The 18,056-nt window shown below is 48.6% G+C and overlaps 1 protein-coding gene across 1 annotated transcript; it reads right to left on the minus strand.

Moving 5' to 3' along the window:
• Positions 1-272: 272 nt before the first annotated feature.
• Positions 273-17,703, minus strand: SEC61A1 (SEC61 translocon subunit alpha 1). Its single transcript, XM_059390448.1, has 12 exons — positions 17,541-17,703; positions 17,203-17,270; positions 14,011-14,076; positions 13,843-13,921; positions 12,774-12,905; positions 10,794-10,903; positions 10,350-10,503; positions 6,560-6,720; positions 4,717-4,914; positions 4,249-4,440; positions 3,765-3,841; positions 273-2,333 (listed from the first exon to the last, which is right to left on the minus strand). The coding sequence occupies exons 1-12, from the start codon at positions 17,545-17,547 to the stop codon at positions 2,147-2,149; spliced, it is 1,431 nt and encodes a 476-aa protein (XP_059246431.1). The 5' UTR covers positions 17,548-17,703; the 3' UTR covers positions 273-2,146.
• Positions 17,704-18,056: the final 353 nt, after the last annotated feature.

Below are 18,056 nucleotides of genomic sequence, written 5' to 3' on the forward strand. Positions count from 1 at the left end.
GAAGCCAGGGAATGCAGCAGATGCCACCAGAAGGCAGTTTCCCAGGCAAAATGCCTTTCTAAGGAGGCACTTCCATCCCAGGGAGACCTAGGGTGCCCTGTGCCAAAGCTGGACTTGACCATGCCTCACACACCCCAGCTCTGCACCCACTGCCCTTCTTGGGCCTAGGACAGGCTTTCAGCAGGAGCAGGATGGGGTGGGGCGTGGGGCAGGGGTGTCAACAGGTAGAGGACTGGAGCAGGGGAGCTGTAAACCAAGAGAACGTGACCAAGTGGCTTGTAAAAATTGGCTTTATTTGTCACTTATTCACCTTAACTCATTTATGCCATTTTGGCGTCCACAGTGACAGTCCCCTGGAAGCTGGGGTCAGCCCCCTACCCACTGTGATCACAGACCACAGAGCAAGAGCCATGCAGGACCCCACCCATGAGGCTGGTGCCCACAGTGTAACCACGGGTGGGGCCGAGCAGATGGCGTGCCGCAGGGGGAGCATTGAGTCTCTGCTCAGGACTGGGTCTGACAAGGCCACGTGTGATATGGTGGGATGCCCTGGACTGAGAGGTCGACAGACCTGTCGGGCCCATCCTGCTTCTGCTGCTGACTTGCCAGGTGGATTCAGGCAAGTCGCTTCTTGTCCCTCGGTTGGTCTGTTCCTGGTTAGCGCTGTGAGTGAGGTGTCCTAGGAGCTCAGACTCAGCTCTACTGAGTCGTGACCATGGCTCTGCTTCGAAGGCCCCTGTGTGCCGGCTGCTGGTGGGGCATCTCTCTCCGCAGGGCCCCGGGTGCTTCCTTAGAGCTGGGGCTTCCTCCAGGGAGAATTCCTCAGGCATGTGGCGCCCAACTCTGCTGTCCCTGCTGCCGAGCACCACCTGTCCCTAGAGGAGCCTCCCTGCCGGCCTCGGAAAAGGTTCCACTGCCTAAACCCTAGGTCCCCTGTTACCACAAACAGAACTCATTCTAGACATCACCATGAGTCTTTTCCAATCACAGGCTGGAGCAACTTACTAAAAAACAAAAACAAAAACAAAAACCTAAGCTCTCTGACCCTGATTTTGCCACGGATGTGGGGCCTGCACCCTCCTCTCTGCGGGGTGGTGCTGACTGAAGCTAGAAGACAGGTGGCATCTGGTCATTTACTTAACATGCATTTGGTCCTAGGCACAGTGAAAAAAAGTGCTATAAACATGATGGGACGTTCTCAGCCTGGAAGGCACAGTGGCCTGTAAAAGTGAAGCCACTGTCTTTCCCCTTGTGAGGGCTGCTGCAGGCGAGTGGCACGCCCGTCCAGCGACAACCGGAAGGATGGTACAGACATACGTCACTTCAAGGGTCATGCAGCGTCCACCTGGCTGGGCCAGGCGCCAACTCTGTAAGCCTGGAGAATCCTGGCCTCGCTCCTTCAGAGGACACAAACCGACGACAGCCAGCCAGACACGATGGAGCCAAGCTGACTCCGTGCTCTTCAGCCTCAAAGCCCAACCAGAACAGTCAACGAGAATAGCCAAGAGGCACATGCAGAAAAATTAACAGACGGCCCAAGAATGTCTTCTGGAAAACCCATCCCTTTCTTTCGAAGAGGCTTGTTCCTAAAAAACTACTTATAAAAGGGGAAAACAATGGTGTCTTCCAGAGAAACAGTTTGAAGCCAGGTATTCTAACCCCTGATTGTGATAGGGACTCACCAGTGAGTCATGTCCACCAGAAAACATGATTTGCTCTCAGCCTCGTGCCCTATGGCAACGACGGAGACACAGCTATGAGGTTTGTGCTTCTAATCAAAAAGTTCCCGTGCTCGGGGAACAGCTCAGACCACTGCAGCTGCCTACGGCACTGAGTAGGTGCAAAGGTTAAAAAAAAAAGTTGTCTGGGGACAGTCCTTTGCCATCCCCACCTCTGGCAGTCAGCTCCATAAAACCTCCCTCCTACCGTTCTTTCTGCCAATGCCAGCATAAAAAGCAAAATTTCAAACTGGAAAAATTCTAGTACTTTACAAAGTGGAATGAAAGAGTATGAAATTCAAAAACATTATTAAACAAAAGTCCCGGTGCTGTAGCAGCACTCCTGCAATGAGCACCCCACGGGCCTCACTGTCCCCCTCCCTTGCAATTCCAGGCAGGGCCCCTTTCCTGGTCCAGGGAGACGTGGCTCAGAAGAGAAGGGCCCCCATGCTGCCGACCTCGCTCTGCTCCTTCACGAAGATTTCAAAGTATTGGTAGATGATCGTGACTGCGAGCAGGATCCCGGTTCCAGACCCGATGGCACCCAGGAAGTCGGCCAGGACGGAGAGGGCCCCGATGCACAGCCCACCAAAGGCCGCGGCAGTGGGAATGTACCTGAGGAACAGGGGACTGATGAGCCATGAGCCACCATGCAGACCCCCAGCCCCAGCCTGGCCTCGGGAAGGAACCAGAGCTTCGGACATGCCCACATCTGATTTAAGATCCTGACTCCAAGGTCACTCCACTACCTCCTTGAACCTTCACCACTCACACACCTTGATGGTCTGGACTAGGGCTGTGGTGTCCAGTAGGTGCCATATGAGCCACACAGCACTCATGAAATGGGACTAGTCCAAATCGAGATGCTGAAGACATCACATGAGGTTTTGAAGACAGGAATATAAAATAATTTACGATGCTTTTTCTTATGTTTATCTACAACTTGAAATTAAATTCTAGACATGGGAAGTTAAATAAAATATATCATTAAATTTACTCAGATTCGTTTTACTTTCTTTTTAAGATATAGCCTACACACAAGGTTTTATGACTTTCATGTATATTTTTACCTTTTTAATGTGGCTAGTAGAAAATTTAAAATTTCCTAAGTGGCACGCAATCTGTTAGGACTGAACAGTGGTGTAAATGGAGAGGCCGCAGAGGAATTAAACGAACGAAACTGCAAACCACCCCTGTGAGAGATCTGAAAACAACCTGAAACTTGAAACACTGGCTTTTCCCGTGGTTGCTTCCTTCAGGTGAGGCAAGCAAGCTACGGGCAGCGGGACAAGCCTGGCTGGCCCCCTGACCTAGGGAACAGTTTTGCGGGAACACAGCCCCTTCATCCGTGTAGGTACTGTCAGCTGCCGCTTCCCAGTGGTGGTGGAGGAAACGAGTAGTCACGACAGGCTTGAAAAGCCTGAGATACTTAATACTACCACCCCTGCTGCCTGAGGCAGCTCCATGGTAAGTGGAGAGGAGGTGCAGATGGCCAAGTCCCCCATGAGCACCCCAAGGGCCAGCCTACAGCTCTCTTCTGAGAGAGAGCTCAGAACACCCAGCTGGTCACTAAGTGCTGCGGCCGGCCTCTCCTCTGTGTCCCCAGGTTCCTGCAGCACTTGGAGCCCTTCTGCCCCCAGCCCACATTCCCACTGCGGCCTCTCAGCAGTCAGCTGGCCCTCCCTCTGGTGGCTCTGCCTCTAGCACTGGGTCTCCTAAAGAGACCCTGGACACTGCCCCTTCCCCCAGCAGCCAGCTGGCTGCCCATACCCTTACTACACCCTCTTGTACCCATAGAGCCACATGCCTCTGTCTCACTCCCTGGCGGCTCTCTCTTTGAGGAGAGGGCGGCATGCTTTTATTACCCTATCCCCAGTCTCCAGCATCAAGCAAGAGTGTAGAGGAATTACAGACACAGGGGCCTTTTCTATCTCGTTACCCAAGGGTAGGAGTTTAATGGATCGGAAACCCCTAAGCCAGATCAGGATACCTGGTATGGAAGGAAACCACAAATTCAGAGTCTGAGGGCCAGGGATCAGCACTCACCGATTGAGCTCATGGACCATGGAAGTCTCTCGATGGCCCCGCATCACCATCTGCTGCTCCTTTAGCTGCTTTGCAACCTGCATGACACCCACCAAGGAGACACCGTTAAATTGGAGACCTGAACTTGAAGGAAGGTGGATGCCTCCTGGTGGGGCTCAACACTCGCAGCTTTTCCTCTTCTGCGCCCTAAGCCCTCACACAGGTAACTCTGACTTCACCGCAGAGAAGTCATGGGGCGAAATGTGACCGTACACTGGCTCTAGCTTCCCCAACACAGCACTGGCTTCCTGCTGGCATTCATTGTTGGCTACTGAGGGTTCACAACTGCCCCGCCATGAGCATGAAGCATCTGTGGGTGTCCACAGACCACTTTCTTAGCAAGAGGAGACAGGCAGAGACCCCTCAGACCCCAAATGGGTGAGGACTACTGTTTCCTGGGTTAACCTCCTCTCAAGAAATTCGCTGTTAACTTCTATATACTCACATCTTTGGCAGAGGAGCCCGAGACCTCAATCCAGGTTTTGGAGAAGAACGCACACGAGCCAAGCATGAACACTATGTACACCACGGCATGGACGGGATCTTCTAACACAGAGCCGAAGGATTCTGGCGGGGACAGGTAGTAGCACAGGCCGCCAACAGGATACGCACGTGCCGGGCCCCCGGAGGAAGTATCCTGGAAAGGTTACGCACAAAGCCTGTGAAGGCCGCTTCGTCGTACCTCCGCATCAGGACAGAAATGGTTTTGAGCAGTTGACACAGATGACGATTTTGCTCAAGGGCCTATAGTACAGTTCCCTCAATAAAAAGGGAACTGAACATGCTGAATGTGTAAAAGGCATCATCAGCAAATACCTATGGGTGAAATACGTGCTCATAGTGAGATGCACAGGTGCACAGCCTGCAACCTGCGCTCAAACTGATGGTTTTAGCCCCGAGCAGCTGTACTTACAGACCAGGTGCCCAGCAGGCTGACCAGCAGGTTGCCACTGAAGCGGGCAGATAGCATCTGGGAGATGACATACAGGTTGGACACCAGGGCAGACTGCAGGATGATGGGGATGTTGGAGGTGTAGAAGAGCTTGATCGGGTAGGTGTTGTACTGGCCTCGGTAACGGGCTGACTTGATGGGTAGGTCCACGCGGAAGCCCTGAGACGCCAAACAGAGTGGAATGCCCTTCGCTGCCTCATCCGGCCTGCTGCCCAGAAGCCCAGCCCAGCCGGGGACAGCTGCCAGGGAGCCGGCTGCAAGCATAGCTTCCAGGGCTGTGGTTCCCCTGCCTTACCCACCTCTGCACCTGGGGGAATCAGAACAAAAGGTTCCCAGAAGGGGTGCCTGAAAGGCTCAGTCGGTTAAGTGTCTGCCTTCAGCTCAGGTCATGATCCCATGGTTCTGGGATCAAGCCCCATGGTGGGCTCCTTGTTCAGCAGAGAGCCTGCTTCTCCTTCTGCTCCTCCCCACTACTTGTGTGCTCTCACACTCTCTCTTGTTCTTTCCTCTCAAATAAATAAAAATCTTAAAAAAAAAAAAAAAAAAAAAAGGTCTCCCAGAAATACTGGCTCAAAACTGCACCAAAGCCCAGCAGAGATAATCCTATAATCCTACTTGTCAGAAACCAAAATCCAGCACATTATATCCAGCTCTATGTAGAATATACTAGAAAAGTCTGAAGAACACATGCTCAAGTTCTAGCAGTGCTTCTCTTGCCTATACTTTCAGTGGCCCCAAGACCCATGCCACCACAGCATCTGCCTTGCACCCCAGAACAGCTGTTTAAGAGGTTTCTGATAATACGCAGAAAAGCCAAGCTTTTCTTTTTCTTTTCTAAGATCTTATTTATTGGATAGACAGAGAGTGAGCACAAGCAGGGGGAGTGGCAGGCAGAGAGAGAGGGAGAAGCAGGCTCATCGAAGAGTGAGGAGTCTGCTGTGAGCCTTGAAGCTGAGCTAAAGGCAGACGCTTAACCGACTGAGCCACCTAGGTGCCCCAAAGCCAAGATTTTCTATGAATGTGACCTCTCCCTCGGAAAGCCTTGGAGGAAGGGTTTCTTTTATATCATTTTCACAAACTCTCAATGCCTAGGACTCAGAATATGTAAGATTTAAAATAAAATCTTCATGCTCCAAACACATACTTGCCAAGCCCCTAAAGAGTCCACTTATTGGTAATGAGGCATCTGAGTCTCAGCCAAAGGAACAGTCATTTGCTCCTCGGAAAAAGCACTTGCCTGGTTTAAATACCTTTCCAACAAGCATTCAATTACTCTCTCAACTGCTGTCTCTTCTTGTCAATAAATATTAGAAGAGCTACAAAGTGGCTGATCAAAAAATACAAAGATTAGCCCGACTACAGAAAAGTGACCAGCAGTGCCACTCTCCTGTTCAGAAGCAAGTGACACAGACGAATCATCTGAAAGATAAGAGGAAAGCCTTTTCTAAGATGAAGCTCCTGCCTGCAATTATGGTACAAACTGGTTAAGACAGAGAGAAGGTGTTAGTTTGCTTGCTTTTCATTTCTCTTAAACCAAGAACTTAATATCTTCTCTATCTGCCGACAGCCCCAACCCAAAGTAACATGATTCCAGAAATACTAGCTCTGCCTCATGTGTGCCTGACTCAGTGGGAGGTACCTATCCTGCTCGCCTTGGGCTTTGCGTCCTTTAAATGCCATCTCATTTCAATACAATGGGACGGGACAGGCCCCGCCAGGGTGTGGGTGAGGGATGCCTACGCCAAGGTATGCTGACACACAAAGGCAGACCATTAAAACTTGGTGCACTAGGATCTGGACGCACCTGGAAATAGATCACCACTGCGAAGACAAAGATGGTGGCGATCAGATTCATGAGGTTGGGAAGATTCTGGCGGTAGAAGGCCTCTCGAAGGGCTCGGACCTTGTCAGTGCGTGTGGCCAGTAGATGGAACAGTGCGATGATGGCACCTTCAAATTCCATTCCTGTTGGTGAAGGAGAAGATGTGTGTGGTAAACAAACCACCAACTAAATTTGGCTCTACTGATTTTCTCAGTGGCTAAAAAGACGAAGTCCTACCCTTCACAGTGCTCACTCCCATAATCCCAGGGAGAGAGTCCTCTCATCTACTGCTTCTGTAGATAATGCAAACCTGCAGAAAGGGCTATTCTACCCTTTGATTTAACTCATCTCAGTTCTCCAGCATGAGTCATCAGTGGCTACTGGACATGTGGCATGACGATCAGTTACAAAACCATAAAGGCAGGGTCTGCTAAACTCTGGCTGAAGGGGCCCTACACTGAAGGGGGGCCTCCAAGCTGCCAGATTCTCTTCCCGGAAATGCCCGGGCAGTCCAAGCATCTGCGGCTCTGAGGGGCAGGTGGGGCTCGGGCTCCGCTCCTGACACTGATGGTCAAGTGGAAAGGACCACATGTGTGCCCCCGCATGGCTGATCCAAATCTAAGTTCATACCCTACCCCGAGAGGATGTGGAAGGAAGCAGCCGGTATGAGCTGGGAAACCACAGCCATGACGCAGACTGAGCTTCCCAAAGAATGAAGGGAAAGAACAAGACTGGGTACTTGACCTGAGGAGCAGGCAGCAGAGGGACACGTTAGAGGAACTTGGGGCACACAGGGCATTAGAAAGGCCTAGAGGTGTCTTAATTTTCAGGAAGTTTATAGAGTTAAACAAACCAAAGCTAAAGCAGGTAACAAGAGTGCTGCGTTACTGTGTAATCTCTGCTAACCCACGACAGTCTATGCCATGACATACTCAGGCAGCGCGCATGCCTGAGCTAGTGTCTAGAGCCATGGTCTCTGAGGGTGGCTGGAGGTACCGGTAACAGTGGCATGAGGTGTGCCTTGGCACACCTGCTACAGCATGTGCTCAAGTGTTGAACACATGGTGGCTTGCACCACCTGCTCTGTTCCCACACCATTTTAGGAGGATGCTTCAGGCCAACCTTCCAATGGGGATCACCACTGACCTCTTCTGGAATGCAGCTTCTGTGAAAGAAACACTGTTCTAACGGTCTGTAATTCCTCACCTCACCCTGTGATGCTGTGCTCAGTCCCCACGCACCCCTGCTCCCAGGCTTGTGACAATGCTGCCTTCCCAGGGCACAGAGTTCAGGGATCTCAGAGCAGGAGCTGGGACAGGCCTTCAGAGGCCGCCGCCCCATCTGCTGGGGAGGAAGGACTTATTCCCTTCTGCCGTCCACACTGACTCCCACTCCCGTACCTCTGACCACAGCTCTGATTCCTCTCCACCTTGTTCAATCTGCACCAGCCACACATGCTGACCCTGAACACTACACTCCCACCTCAGGGCCTTTGCAGCTGCTTGTTCCCTCTAAATGGGACATTCTTCTCCCACAGAGCTGCAAGACTCCCTACCTTCTGCAGAACTTTGTTCCAAGGTAGGGGGATGCTGGGAGGGGGTCCTCCTGATCACCCAGACTAACCCTGTGACAACCCTCCCAGCATCTCCATCTTCTTTCTCTGCCTCGTTGTTTCCCGAGGTACCTGTTCCAACACCTGCCATGTGGAACACTCAGCTCACTCCGTATTCCTAGTGTCTGACACTTCACAGATGTCAGGTAAAGTATTTGTTGAGTGAAGGGCAATGCCAAGAGTAAGCTCTAGTTCTCCTACTTTTTAACATAATTTCTTAAAATTCGCCACCTGCTGCATCTCTGGGAACAAGAGAGAACTTCCAAGTGCGAAGAGTTACTTCACGTGCAGAGGCAGCTTTGTACCTGCACGGTCCCACTAATTCCATTTGAGCTGTTCCCACTTGCCCTTCACAGGTCTGTGACGTCTGTGATCTGTGCCTTCCTCCAGGGTCCAGTCCTCGGGACCCCAATCTTCCCTCTCCCCTGAACCCACAGCTCTCATGGCAACACTCACTGCCCACTTGAGCGGCTTGGAGTGACCCCTCCCAGCTGCGCTTCTCTCCGGCTCAGTCTTAAACACAACCAGCTGAAAGCCCAACACTTTTAAAGCCAGAAACAAACCCAACTCTGCTCTGCGATTTTCTATCACCCTTCAAAGAACCTCCTCTGTCCCGTCTATTATGCTCTTAGCACCTTGTGCCTTGGTCTGTGCTTTCCACGACGGGCTGGCTGGTCAAAGCTGGACAACGGGACAGCCGCCGGGCTGTGTTCTCTGCCTGTCTTCCCCTCCAGTCCAGGCTGAATCACCCCTCCCATGCTCCAACCCCCACTGCCTCACTGGCCTGCTCCTCAGTGGAAGGTGGCTCCTCTGCTGGGGCTTCTGAACCTTTATTGACTCCTCCCCTCCCGGCCCCAACTCTGGTGCCGCATCTTCAGACTTCAGGATGCCCCCAGGCCAGTTACAGTGACAGTCTTCATACCCTTGAACCCCTATGATCCTTTCTCCCGCCTGCCTTTTCACACCCATCCCTGAAAAATATTACCCTCCACCCTCTCCTTTCTCCCAATTTGTCCTGAATTTCCTACAATTCCAGAAGTGCCCAGGGAGGAACCAAATCCCTCTTCTCTGAGGCTCTTCTGACAGTTCCTACGTCAAGCTATGCTCTTTCCCTTGTAATCTACTGGGTGCATGTGGCCTTCATTTGTCCAGGGACCTACTTTGAGTATCACTAATGAGATCATGTGGTCTCTGGATGCCAGGGACTGTTTCCAGCATTCATCTCAAAGAAAAATACTCAAAAACAAAACAAAACAAAACAAACCCCAAAACAAACAAAAAAACCCAAAAATAAAATTAAAAAAAAATTACTCAAACACGCATGAATATTTATTTCTCGCGAGTCTCCTCAGAGTGTGTAACATATTTAGTGATGATAAAACCTGATTTTCCTTTCCTAGTAAGTCACATTTCCCTAAATATTTAGGAAGTTTTATTAAAGACACTGCCTATAACAAGAGTCTCTTCTTTGTAGGCATAACATGCAACACTTACATGTAACATGCATCTACTCTGAGCCAGGACTCAGGGAATTTCATATTATTTCTCATTAATCCTGGCACCTACAGCTGATATGCAGAGGAATGTGCCCAAGGCCATTTAACCACTACCAGCAACAGCCAGGACTTAAACCAAGGGTTCAGGCCTCTCTCCCAAAACTGCTCCAGATCTGAGCAAGTGTGTTGGTTCCATAATCTCTGCTTAATCACTGCGAGTGACTGCCAAGATATGTAAAGATGAACCTGTGAGGATGTGCACTATTTCACTGTTGCAACAACAGCGACACTGGAAACAACCTCAATGTCCGTCACAAGACTATAATAAATGCTGCCTCATCCTTGCAATGGAAGTCCACACTGCACTGAGGAAAACGAGGCAAAATTATGTATTCCGAGATGGCAAATATCCATGAAATACACAAAAAATGCAAGCTAGACATCTTTAGGAGCACAGACCTATCTGTGTTTTAAAAATTCTATAGATAGAGATCACTTTAAAAAACAAAAACAGAATCTCTGCAGATACACACAGGAAAATCAGAAGAGATGTACCTAAAACTAACCTGATTCTTCCTGGGAATAGGGAAACTTCTGTTTCTTGTCTTGCACACGCTGATACTTTCTACTAAACCCTGTCCCCAGGGAAGGCCAGGGCCCTTACCTCGGCCAGTGTTGACAGTGGTGGGGCTGAACGCCTTCCACACGATGGTCTCGCAGATGTTAGTGGCAATGAAGAGGGAGATCCCAGAGCCGAGGCCGTATCCTTTTTGCAGAAGTTCATCCAAAAGTAAGACAATTAAGCCAGCAACAAAGAGCTGTGAAAATTTAAAAAGAAAAGAAAAAAATAAAATAAAGCAACCCACACAGACTGCTGTTCATAGGCCTGTTCCTTTCCTTCTGCAGTACCAAGCTTTTCTGCTTCTCAACACTAAAGGCAGGGTAGACCTTGGACAGTAGAGCCTTTCTCTGGTGAACTTGGAAAGGCCACCACATGGGCCCTGGCTTCTTCTCATGCTTCTGTTATGCCCACCTCAGATCTGTCATTCGGGAAGTCTTAAGTGTGAGGAGCTACGCAGAAGGGGGGACACGTTAGAGCCGAACTGACCTGTATGGTGATTAACAGGCAGATTCCAGCGCCCATTTCAGAAGGATCTCCGTACATTCCTGTCATCACGTACACGATGGACTGGCCGATGGTAATGATCATGCCAAATACTGGAATCACAAGAAACGGTCTTCTCAAAGTGGGACACTACACGGTCTGGAGAAAACAGTTCTGGAACACCTATTGTGTGCCAGGCACTGGGGAGGACGACGATGGGAGATGTAGAATGCAGGCATGACCTGCAAGGAGCTCAATCCAGGAACACTCAGCAGCTCCATGGCCAAACTACAAGAGTACTGAGTACAAGTACTCAAATGCCTTCTAACAAAAGTCTGCAACCTCTTCAATTCCAGCTTCTCCAAAATCACTTTCCTTTCAGTGATGGCAGAGTTGAAATGTACTAATACAGTTCTTTTCTTTTTTCCCCTTAAGATTTCATTTATTTATCTGACAGAGAGAAAGCGAGAGAGCACAAGCAGGGGAGAGGGAGAAACAGAGTCCCCACTGAGCAGAGGGCCCAATGCGGGGCTGAATTCCAGGACCCTGGGATTATGACCTGAGCCCAAAGCAGACGCTTCACCAACTGAGCCACCCAGGCATCCCACTAATCCAGTTCTTATGAAAGGAGAGTCAGGGAGCAAGGGAAGATGACATCCAGAGGCATGTGATTTGGTGATGGTGTCAACCTGCAGCACCCAAACTCAAGTCAGGTCGCTTAGGCTTTGGAGAGCTCCCTAACTTGAATACTTGAATACATGTCCGGGCCCTCTACAGGCCTATCATTTGGGTCTGAGTTCAGCACACTGAAAATTATCTCTGGGATAAAATGATCCATCCCTTCTCAGCTTGTAGTTAATACAGTTTTAAAGGAAAAACTCACAAAGCAGTCAATTTAGTTCCTAGTTTCATTTCCTCAGCCACAAAGCTCTTCTGGCCAACGAGGTACATTCCTTTTTGTATGCACATGTCTTTGTTTCTTGTAGCTCATTAATCTCTGTTGTTAGGCACAGTGGAATCCACATGTTTTTATTGGTTTCACAATACTAGATGGGTTTGGGATTCAATTTCAGCTTTTCTGCTTAGTTTGTGCATGAAATACAATTTTATTCCAAAATGCCCATCAAATAACTTCTATTTAACTTTTTTAAAAAGTGTCTAATAAAACAGTTATCTTGAGACAGAAAAACTGTTCAAGAATAAAGAGAAAAGAGCTAATTTGTGCTTTTGAAAAATAATACATCCTGATTTGTACCTGAAACTGACAAGTCTGAACTGGATTAGTCTTTCTTGCTCACTTATTTCACCTACTAACTCCAGAAGATCTCTAAAACATGCTGATGTGGAATAGAACAAGGCTGTGCAGGCAACTGTAAATGTGATTTCCTAATTAATGCATTTCGCTTCACAACCAGAGGCTGTACGTGGTTCATTCTGAGAACTGGTTACTATTACTAGTAACACATTACTTGCTATAAAACAATACATTATCTTCACTGTTACAGATGAAAAGACTGAGACTTCAGAGACGTCATCTAACTTCATCCCAGGTGACAGAGCTGGACAGAAAGGATCCCTATCCCCTAAGCGGAATCCTTTCAAACTCTGAGCAGAGAGAAAATACCACGTGTTGGGTAGCTACTGCGCACCAGGCGCTGAAAGAGGTTTTATACATGCTATTCAAATGAAGTCTTAAAATAGCTCTGAAGTTTTCCTTCTAAGTGGTAAGAAACTTGTGGCTGGTGGAGGGCGAGACCTCCAAGCCCTGCTCCTTCCCCTTGGTGACACCCTGTGACACCCACCCCCTGCCTCATTGACTCTATCCAAGTGCTCTCTCGTTAACATAGCCCACAGTACACCTACAGGGTTGGTGGGCCAAGGAGGTTACATCGTACAAAAAAACCTATTTTGATGCCCTAAACTTCAGAGCAAATTTGAATTCTCACCTGCAGACATGTGAACATTATTCAAAATCTCACTTACACTTTTGGGCTCCATTGAAGAGGGCTCGGTCTTTTGGGGTGTCACCAACTTCAATTATTTTGGCGCCAGCCAAGAGCTGCATGATGAGGCCGGAGGTGACAATGGGAGAGATACCCAGCTCCATCAATGTGCCTTGAAGAAAGAGCAAGGTAAAACAGCCAGTATGAGCTTGGAAAAGCAACACATAATATTAAGAAAATGAATGAGCAAAATTCAACAGTGTGCCCTGTATACAAATCTGATGTGTTTCAGTTTGCTAGCAGCATTTAATTTCAAAATTAATCCCCAAATATCAATGATTAGCGTATAATTCAATTCATTCTATTCAGTCTGCCAGGCAACATCTTATTCTATTTAGGAAGTCACGTGGCATTTAAATAGACGACAGCCTTTACATTCACCCCAAACAGATTCATTCTGGTTTTACAGAGATAAGGTTTGTCTCTTCATCAGTTAATAAAAAAAGGATAACATTCAAATAAATTCCGGAGTTTGGAAAGAAGGTCTGCACCGTTGTATCTAGTTGTGAATAAACTTCTATTTCCATTATGCTAAAATGAGCTATACTTCCAACTGATTTAGAACTTAATTTGAAATGTTCAGAAAGTGAGTTAATCAAAAGCAGTATCAACATAAATGTTCAAATTCTCCCCACCCATAGGTAAATGGGTTAGAGTATACAAAACACTGTTACATATTTTTTTGGACACGTATATACAACCCATAGATATGAAGATGTAGCTCAGAAATAAGTTACATATTCTAAAGAATGTTATCAAAACAGAAGAAAGACCGGTACAAATGTCATCATTTCAGCTGTTTAAAAGCATTCTAGTTTTTCCATGTTTTTTTTATCCTCCACGACCTAGACTTATCTTGTTATTACAGGTTTTGTGTTGCATTCAAATGCCGCAGCGCTGAATTGGCCATCTGCTCAGGCTATTCAGCACAGCGCGCCAACATTCCTCCCTAACACTCTGAATTCCACATAAAGCCGAAGCCTGTGATTTAACCAAAGGAGGCCAGTCAAATCCACATCGGAGGGAGGTACAGAAGGCCAGAGTCCTACCTCTGTTCGAGGCAAGAATCACTCTCATCCAATAGAAAGGGTCAGCTGAATCTGAAGACATGATACCAAATAGCGGGATCTGGAAACAAGCAGAGAAAAGGAGTCAGCACGCTGACCCCCAGCTTGCTCTTCGCCCCACCCCAATTCTGGAACAGGAACTGCACTTACCTGGCAGCATACTAAGAAGATAAAGAGGGTGATTGCGGTCCACAGCACTTTCTCCTTAAACTGAATCTATAGTGGAAGAGAACGCATTAAGGCAGTATTTACAAAGACAAGTTCGTAGACATGAACTTGAATTGGATCCCTTTCTCTGGCTCACCAGAGAAGTGAGCCTTGAACACTCCAAGCCGAGTGCCAAACATAAGCCCTGAAACGTAAGGATGTGTGTTGCAGGCTTTCTATGTACAAGGCAGGCATACAGAGACCTTTCACATATGATTTCACTGGAGCCTCATGTCACTTAATGTTATCTTTACAATGAGAGAATGGTCTTAGGAAAGTTAACTTGTCCCATATCTCACAGCTGAAGTGAGTTTTGAGTGCAAAACCTGTGCTCTTAGTCACCAGAATTAACAGTTTAGGATCAGACCCCAGATGGAACAATGTTGCAACAGCAAGGGATTCCTAAAACAGACCAGACCTTACAAGGAGCCAAAGATAGTGATCATTCAAAAAGGTTCTGTAGCTGATAAAATCTTGCAATTCTGTAGCTAACTAATTTGCAAATGTGACAGTTTGATAGTGTATTTGCTATGAATTAAGGATAAAACAATGTAATAAAAAATACTGGGAGGGGGGAGGCAGGGAGAGTTACACCTTTAACCTACTCAGTGCCTACCAACAGCACCTACTTAAGACTTTTCACATCTCCATGGGTACACATGTAGGCCAAGTGACTACTGGGAATTATTTTATAGATGATGAGTGAGTACCATCAGGAAAATTTAGAATCCCTGCCCAAGGTCCCCCTGGTACCAAGTAGAACTGGCAGCTTTTCCAGGTGTTCTGCCTCAACTGACTGCCTTCCCTAGTACTTGCTGCCTATCCTGCAAGAAAGGGTTTAAAGGGCTTAAAAAGCACTATTGTGTGGACTGAGGATTTTGATATGGAAAAATATCTTGTGAGTGACAGCATGAAGTGAATAGAACTGTGCTCTGAAAAAGTACTTTTTAACTGGACGGGAGGAGGAGTCCCAAGTCTACATGAGCTCCAAGACAGAGTCTGGCTCTCTGGTTAGAACAGAAGTTGAGTTCTTCCATGACTGCCACTTTAGGCAGGCCCCAAGGAGACCACCACACAAAGGCGGCGGTTACTTAGGGTCTGACACCCCACATGAAGCTGGGGTGAAGTCACAGAACACTCCTTCCTCTTGAGAATGCTCCCCCTTCCCATCTGTCACCTCACCAAACCAAGAAATTAGGAGGCCAAGGGAAGGCAACACCACTTCCAGCTAACCAGGAACACAACAGGCCTGTGTTGAAAGGATTCTTCATGGGAAAAAAGAGTAGATGATTTTTTTTTATTTTTTATTTATTTATTTTTTTTTTTAAAGATTTTATTTATTTATTCGACAGAGAGAGATCACAAGTAGGCAGAGAGGAAGGCAGAGAGAGAGGAGGAAGCAAGCTCCCTGCTGAGCAGAGAGCCCGATGCAGGACTCGATCCCAGGACCCTGAGATCATGACCTGAGCCGAAGGCAGCGGCTTAACCCACTGAGCCACCCAGGCGCCCAAGAGTAGATGATTTTTATGACTCCTCATTTCTTAATAACCAAGTCTCCTTTCCTGGATGCAGCCAAATTCAACAGCAAAACTTCAAAAGCTCTTTATCCCAGTCCTGTCTACTTTACCTTTGAAATAGCTGCTGAATCAGCCAACAATCACTTCTCATCAAAAAGCTTTTGATATTGATAAAATCTTGTAATGCTGTAGGTTAACTAATTTGCAATAGGTGATAGTTCGACAGTGTATTTCCTATGAATTAAGGGTAAAACAATGTAATAAAAAGTACTCGGAGCGGGGAGACAGGGAGCCCACCCCATATACCCTGTGTTATAAAAGCTTTGAAACCACTCTCATCTTCCACCGACTTCTAGAACATTTTCTCATCACCTGGCCCTTCCATTGCTCCCCATCACCCTTTATGTTCTAGAAATATGGAACTACAGCTAACACCCTTCCACCTGCTTGTCTGCTTTGCACATATATATTCTTTATACCTGGAATTCCTTTCCCTCCCTCAAAACAAAACAAAACAAAACAAAAAAACCCCTTCTATTCTTCCATTAAAACCACCAGAAACCACATCTTCCAGAATTAATCCCTTCCTGAGCCACTGCTACAACCTGCACATATTTTCACTGCTCCATCTACCACACTTAGTTACAAGGCCAAGGTCAGACAGCTATTAAAAGGTTTGTGAAGGGTGGGTCCCAGGCTTGTCTACCTCCAGAGCCATGCCCTTTCTACTATGCTAGGGAGTTGGGGTAGAAGGGACAACTTTGTATTCTGCCCATTGAAAAGGGCACATAAGTGGAACACTTACACAAAATGATTTCAAGTTAAAAAAAAAAAGGGGGAGACTTCAAGACGTAAGTGTCCATATTGACCTAAATACACAGATGTGTATGTGAATGCATGAACAACAGTCTTAAAAGAATCTAAAGGCAAAAATCTTTCACTATTCATTCTCTTGAATGCAAGAATCTAAATAAAACTTCCCCACTGTTTAACTGCTACACCAGCATTGGCAAAACTTGCTATCCTGGGCTGTAGCTGGGTAGGAGCGGGAATTCTGATAAAGGTTCTACATTTTTATCTTCTCATGTTTTAATGCGTCTGCTGTAAAAAGCAGGGTTCACAAAAACGCCCCTTTTCTCTGTACCTTTTATGGAGACTGTCAGAGTCCTAACTCATTTGCACAGGATAAAGGGACTGCTCTTACCTCCTTTTAACACATGCATACCAAAACCTCCTGAGGGGGGGAAAACCCAGCCACGAAGCGCTCGTGCTGGAGGTGAAGAAGGAAAGGAAACTCAATCCGAGTATCCTGAGGCTTCTGGGGCCTTACTCATTCATCTCCGAGTTCCACTTTTGGGACCGAGCAAACCGGAGGCTTTGTTTGCTGGAGTAATATCCTCAAAAACTCCAAATATAGCACCATGATTTCGGAGAAAATTCCCACACAACCAGGTCACCTTCCGACAAGGCTCAGGAGTACACACCGCTACACGCCAGGAGGAAGGGGTGCGAAACCGAGTTCCCAGCTGGCGTGCTGAAGCCATTTTAATTGTACTGTAAACTTCGGGCGCCCAGACAGTTCATGAAACCTCGGTGGACGGCGATTTCGGGAACTTACCTTCCTCTCCGGCTTTTGAATTTCCGGCAGGATGACACAGAAGGGCTTGATGACTTCCAGAAATTTGACTTTGATGGGAGAGACAAAAGCAGAGTTAGGGCACGTAAAAAACCTTCCCCGCTCCCTTGGGGAAGCCCTCCGCCCACCGTGAGCAGGAGCAGGGACTAGAGGAGCAGACCGCGCACGGGGGCTCGCGGGCACCCCAGGAAGGGCCGGGGCGCCGGCCACGGTCTAGGGGAGCCGGGCGGGCCTGGGGGGAGGCCGCTCGTCTGGACCGGTGAGGGGAAGGGGCATTTTGATCCTTCCCGGCCTTGCCGGGGCTGCCCTGAGGGACTCACTCGCCATGGCGACGGCTGCTCGGGCTCCGGGTCCCCCTTCGGCTCCGCTCCACTCCGAGTGAAGTGAGGCTGTCCGCAGCCCAGCCCGCTCCCGAGCGCTGCACCTCCGCCGAGAGACACGTCAGTGCTAGCACCGCGGCAGCGGCGCGGCGCGGCGCGGCGCGGCGCGGGGCGGAGCTGGGGGCGGGCCGCAGGCTGCTTCCGCTTCCTGCCACGCGCTGTGGCCCAGCCGCGGACCCTCACCGTCGCCGCCGAGACCACAACTCCCGGCATGCAGCGGGGCTCCTGGGCCTCCCGGGAAGAGCGTGCGAGACTCCGGGGCGGGGCGGGGCACGCCGGGATTGGGAGTGTGCGGCTGCGCAGTCCTGGTCAAGCGGGAACGCGTGGGTGGAGGGTGTGTCGTGGCTCCCGAGGCCGGGCGTTGCGGTCTGGTGGAGAAACTGAGGCCGCTGTTTCGGACCGCTGCGCCCAAAACCCTGCTAGTAAGGCGGTGTCCCAGGTCACCTCTATGCCCTT

Source organism: Mustela nigripes, chromosome 2, assembly GCF_022355385.1.
Source record: "Mustela nigripes isolate SB6536 chromosome 2, MUSNIG.SB6536, whole genome shotgun sequence".
Taxonomy (NCBI): domain Eukaryota; kingdom Metazoa; phylum Chordata; class Mammalia; order Carnivora; family Mustelidae; genus Mustela; species Mustela nigripes.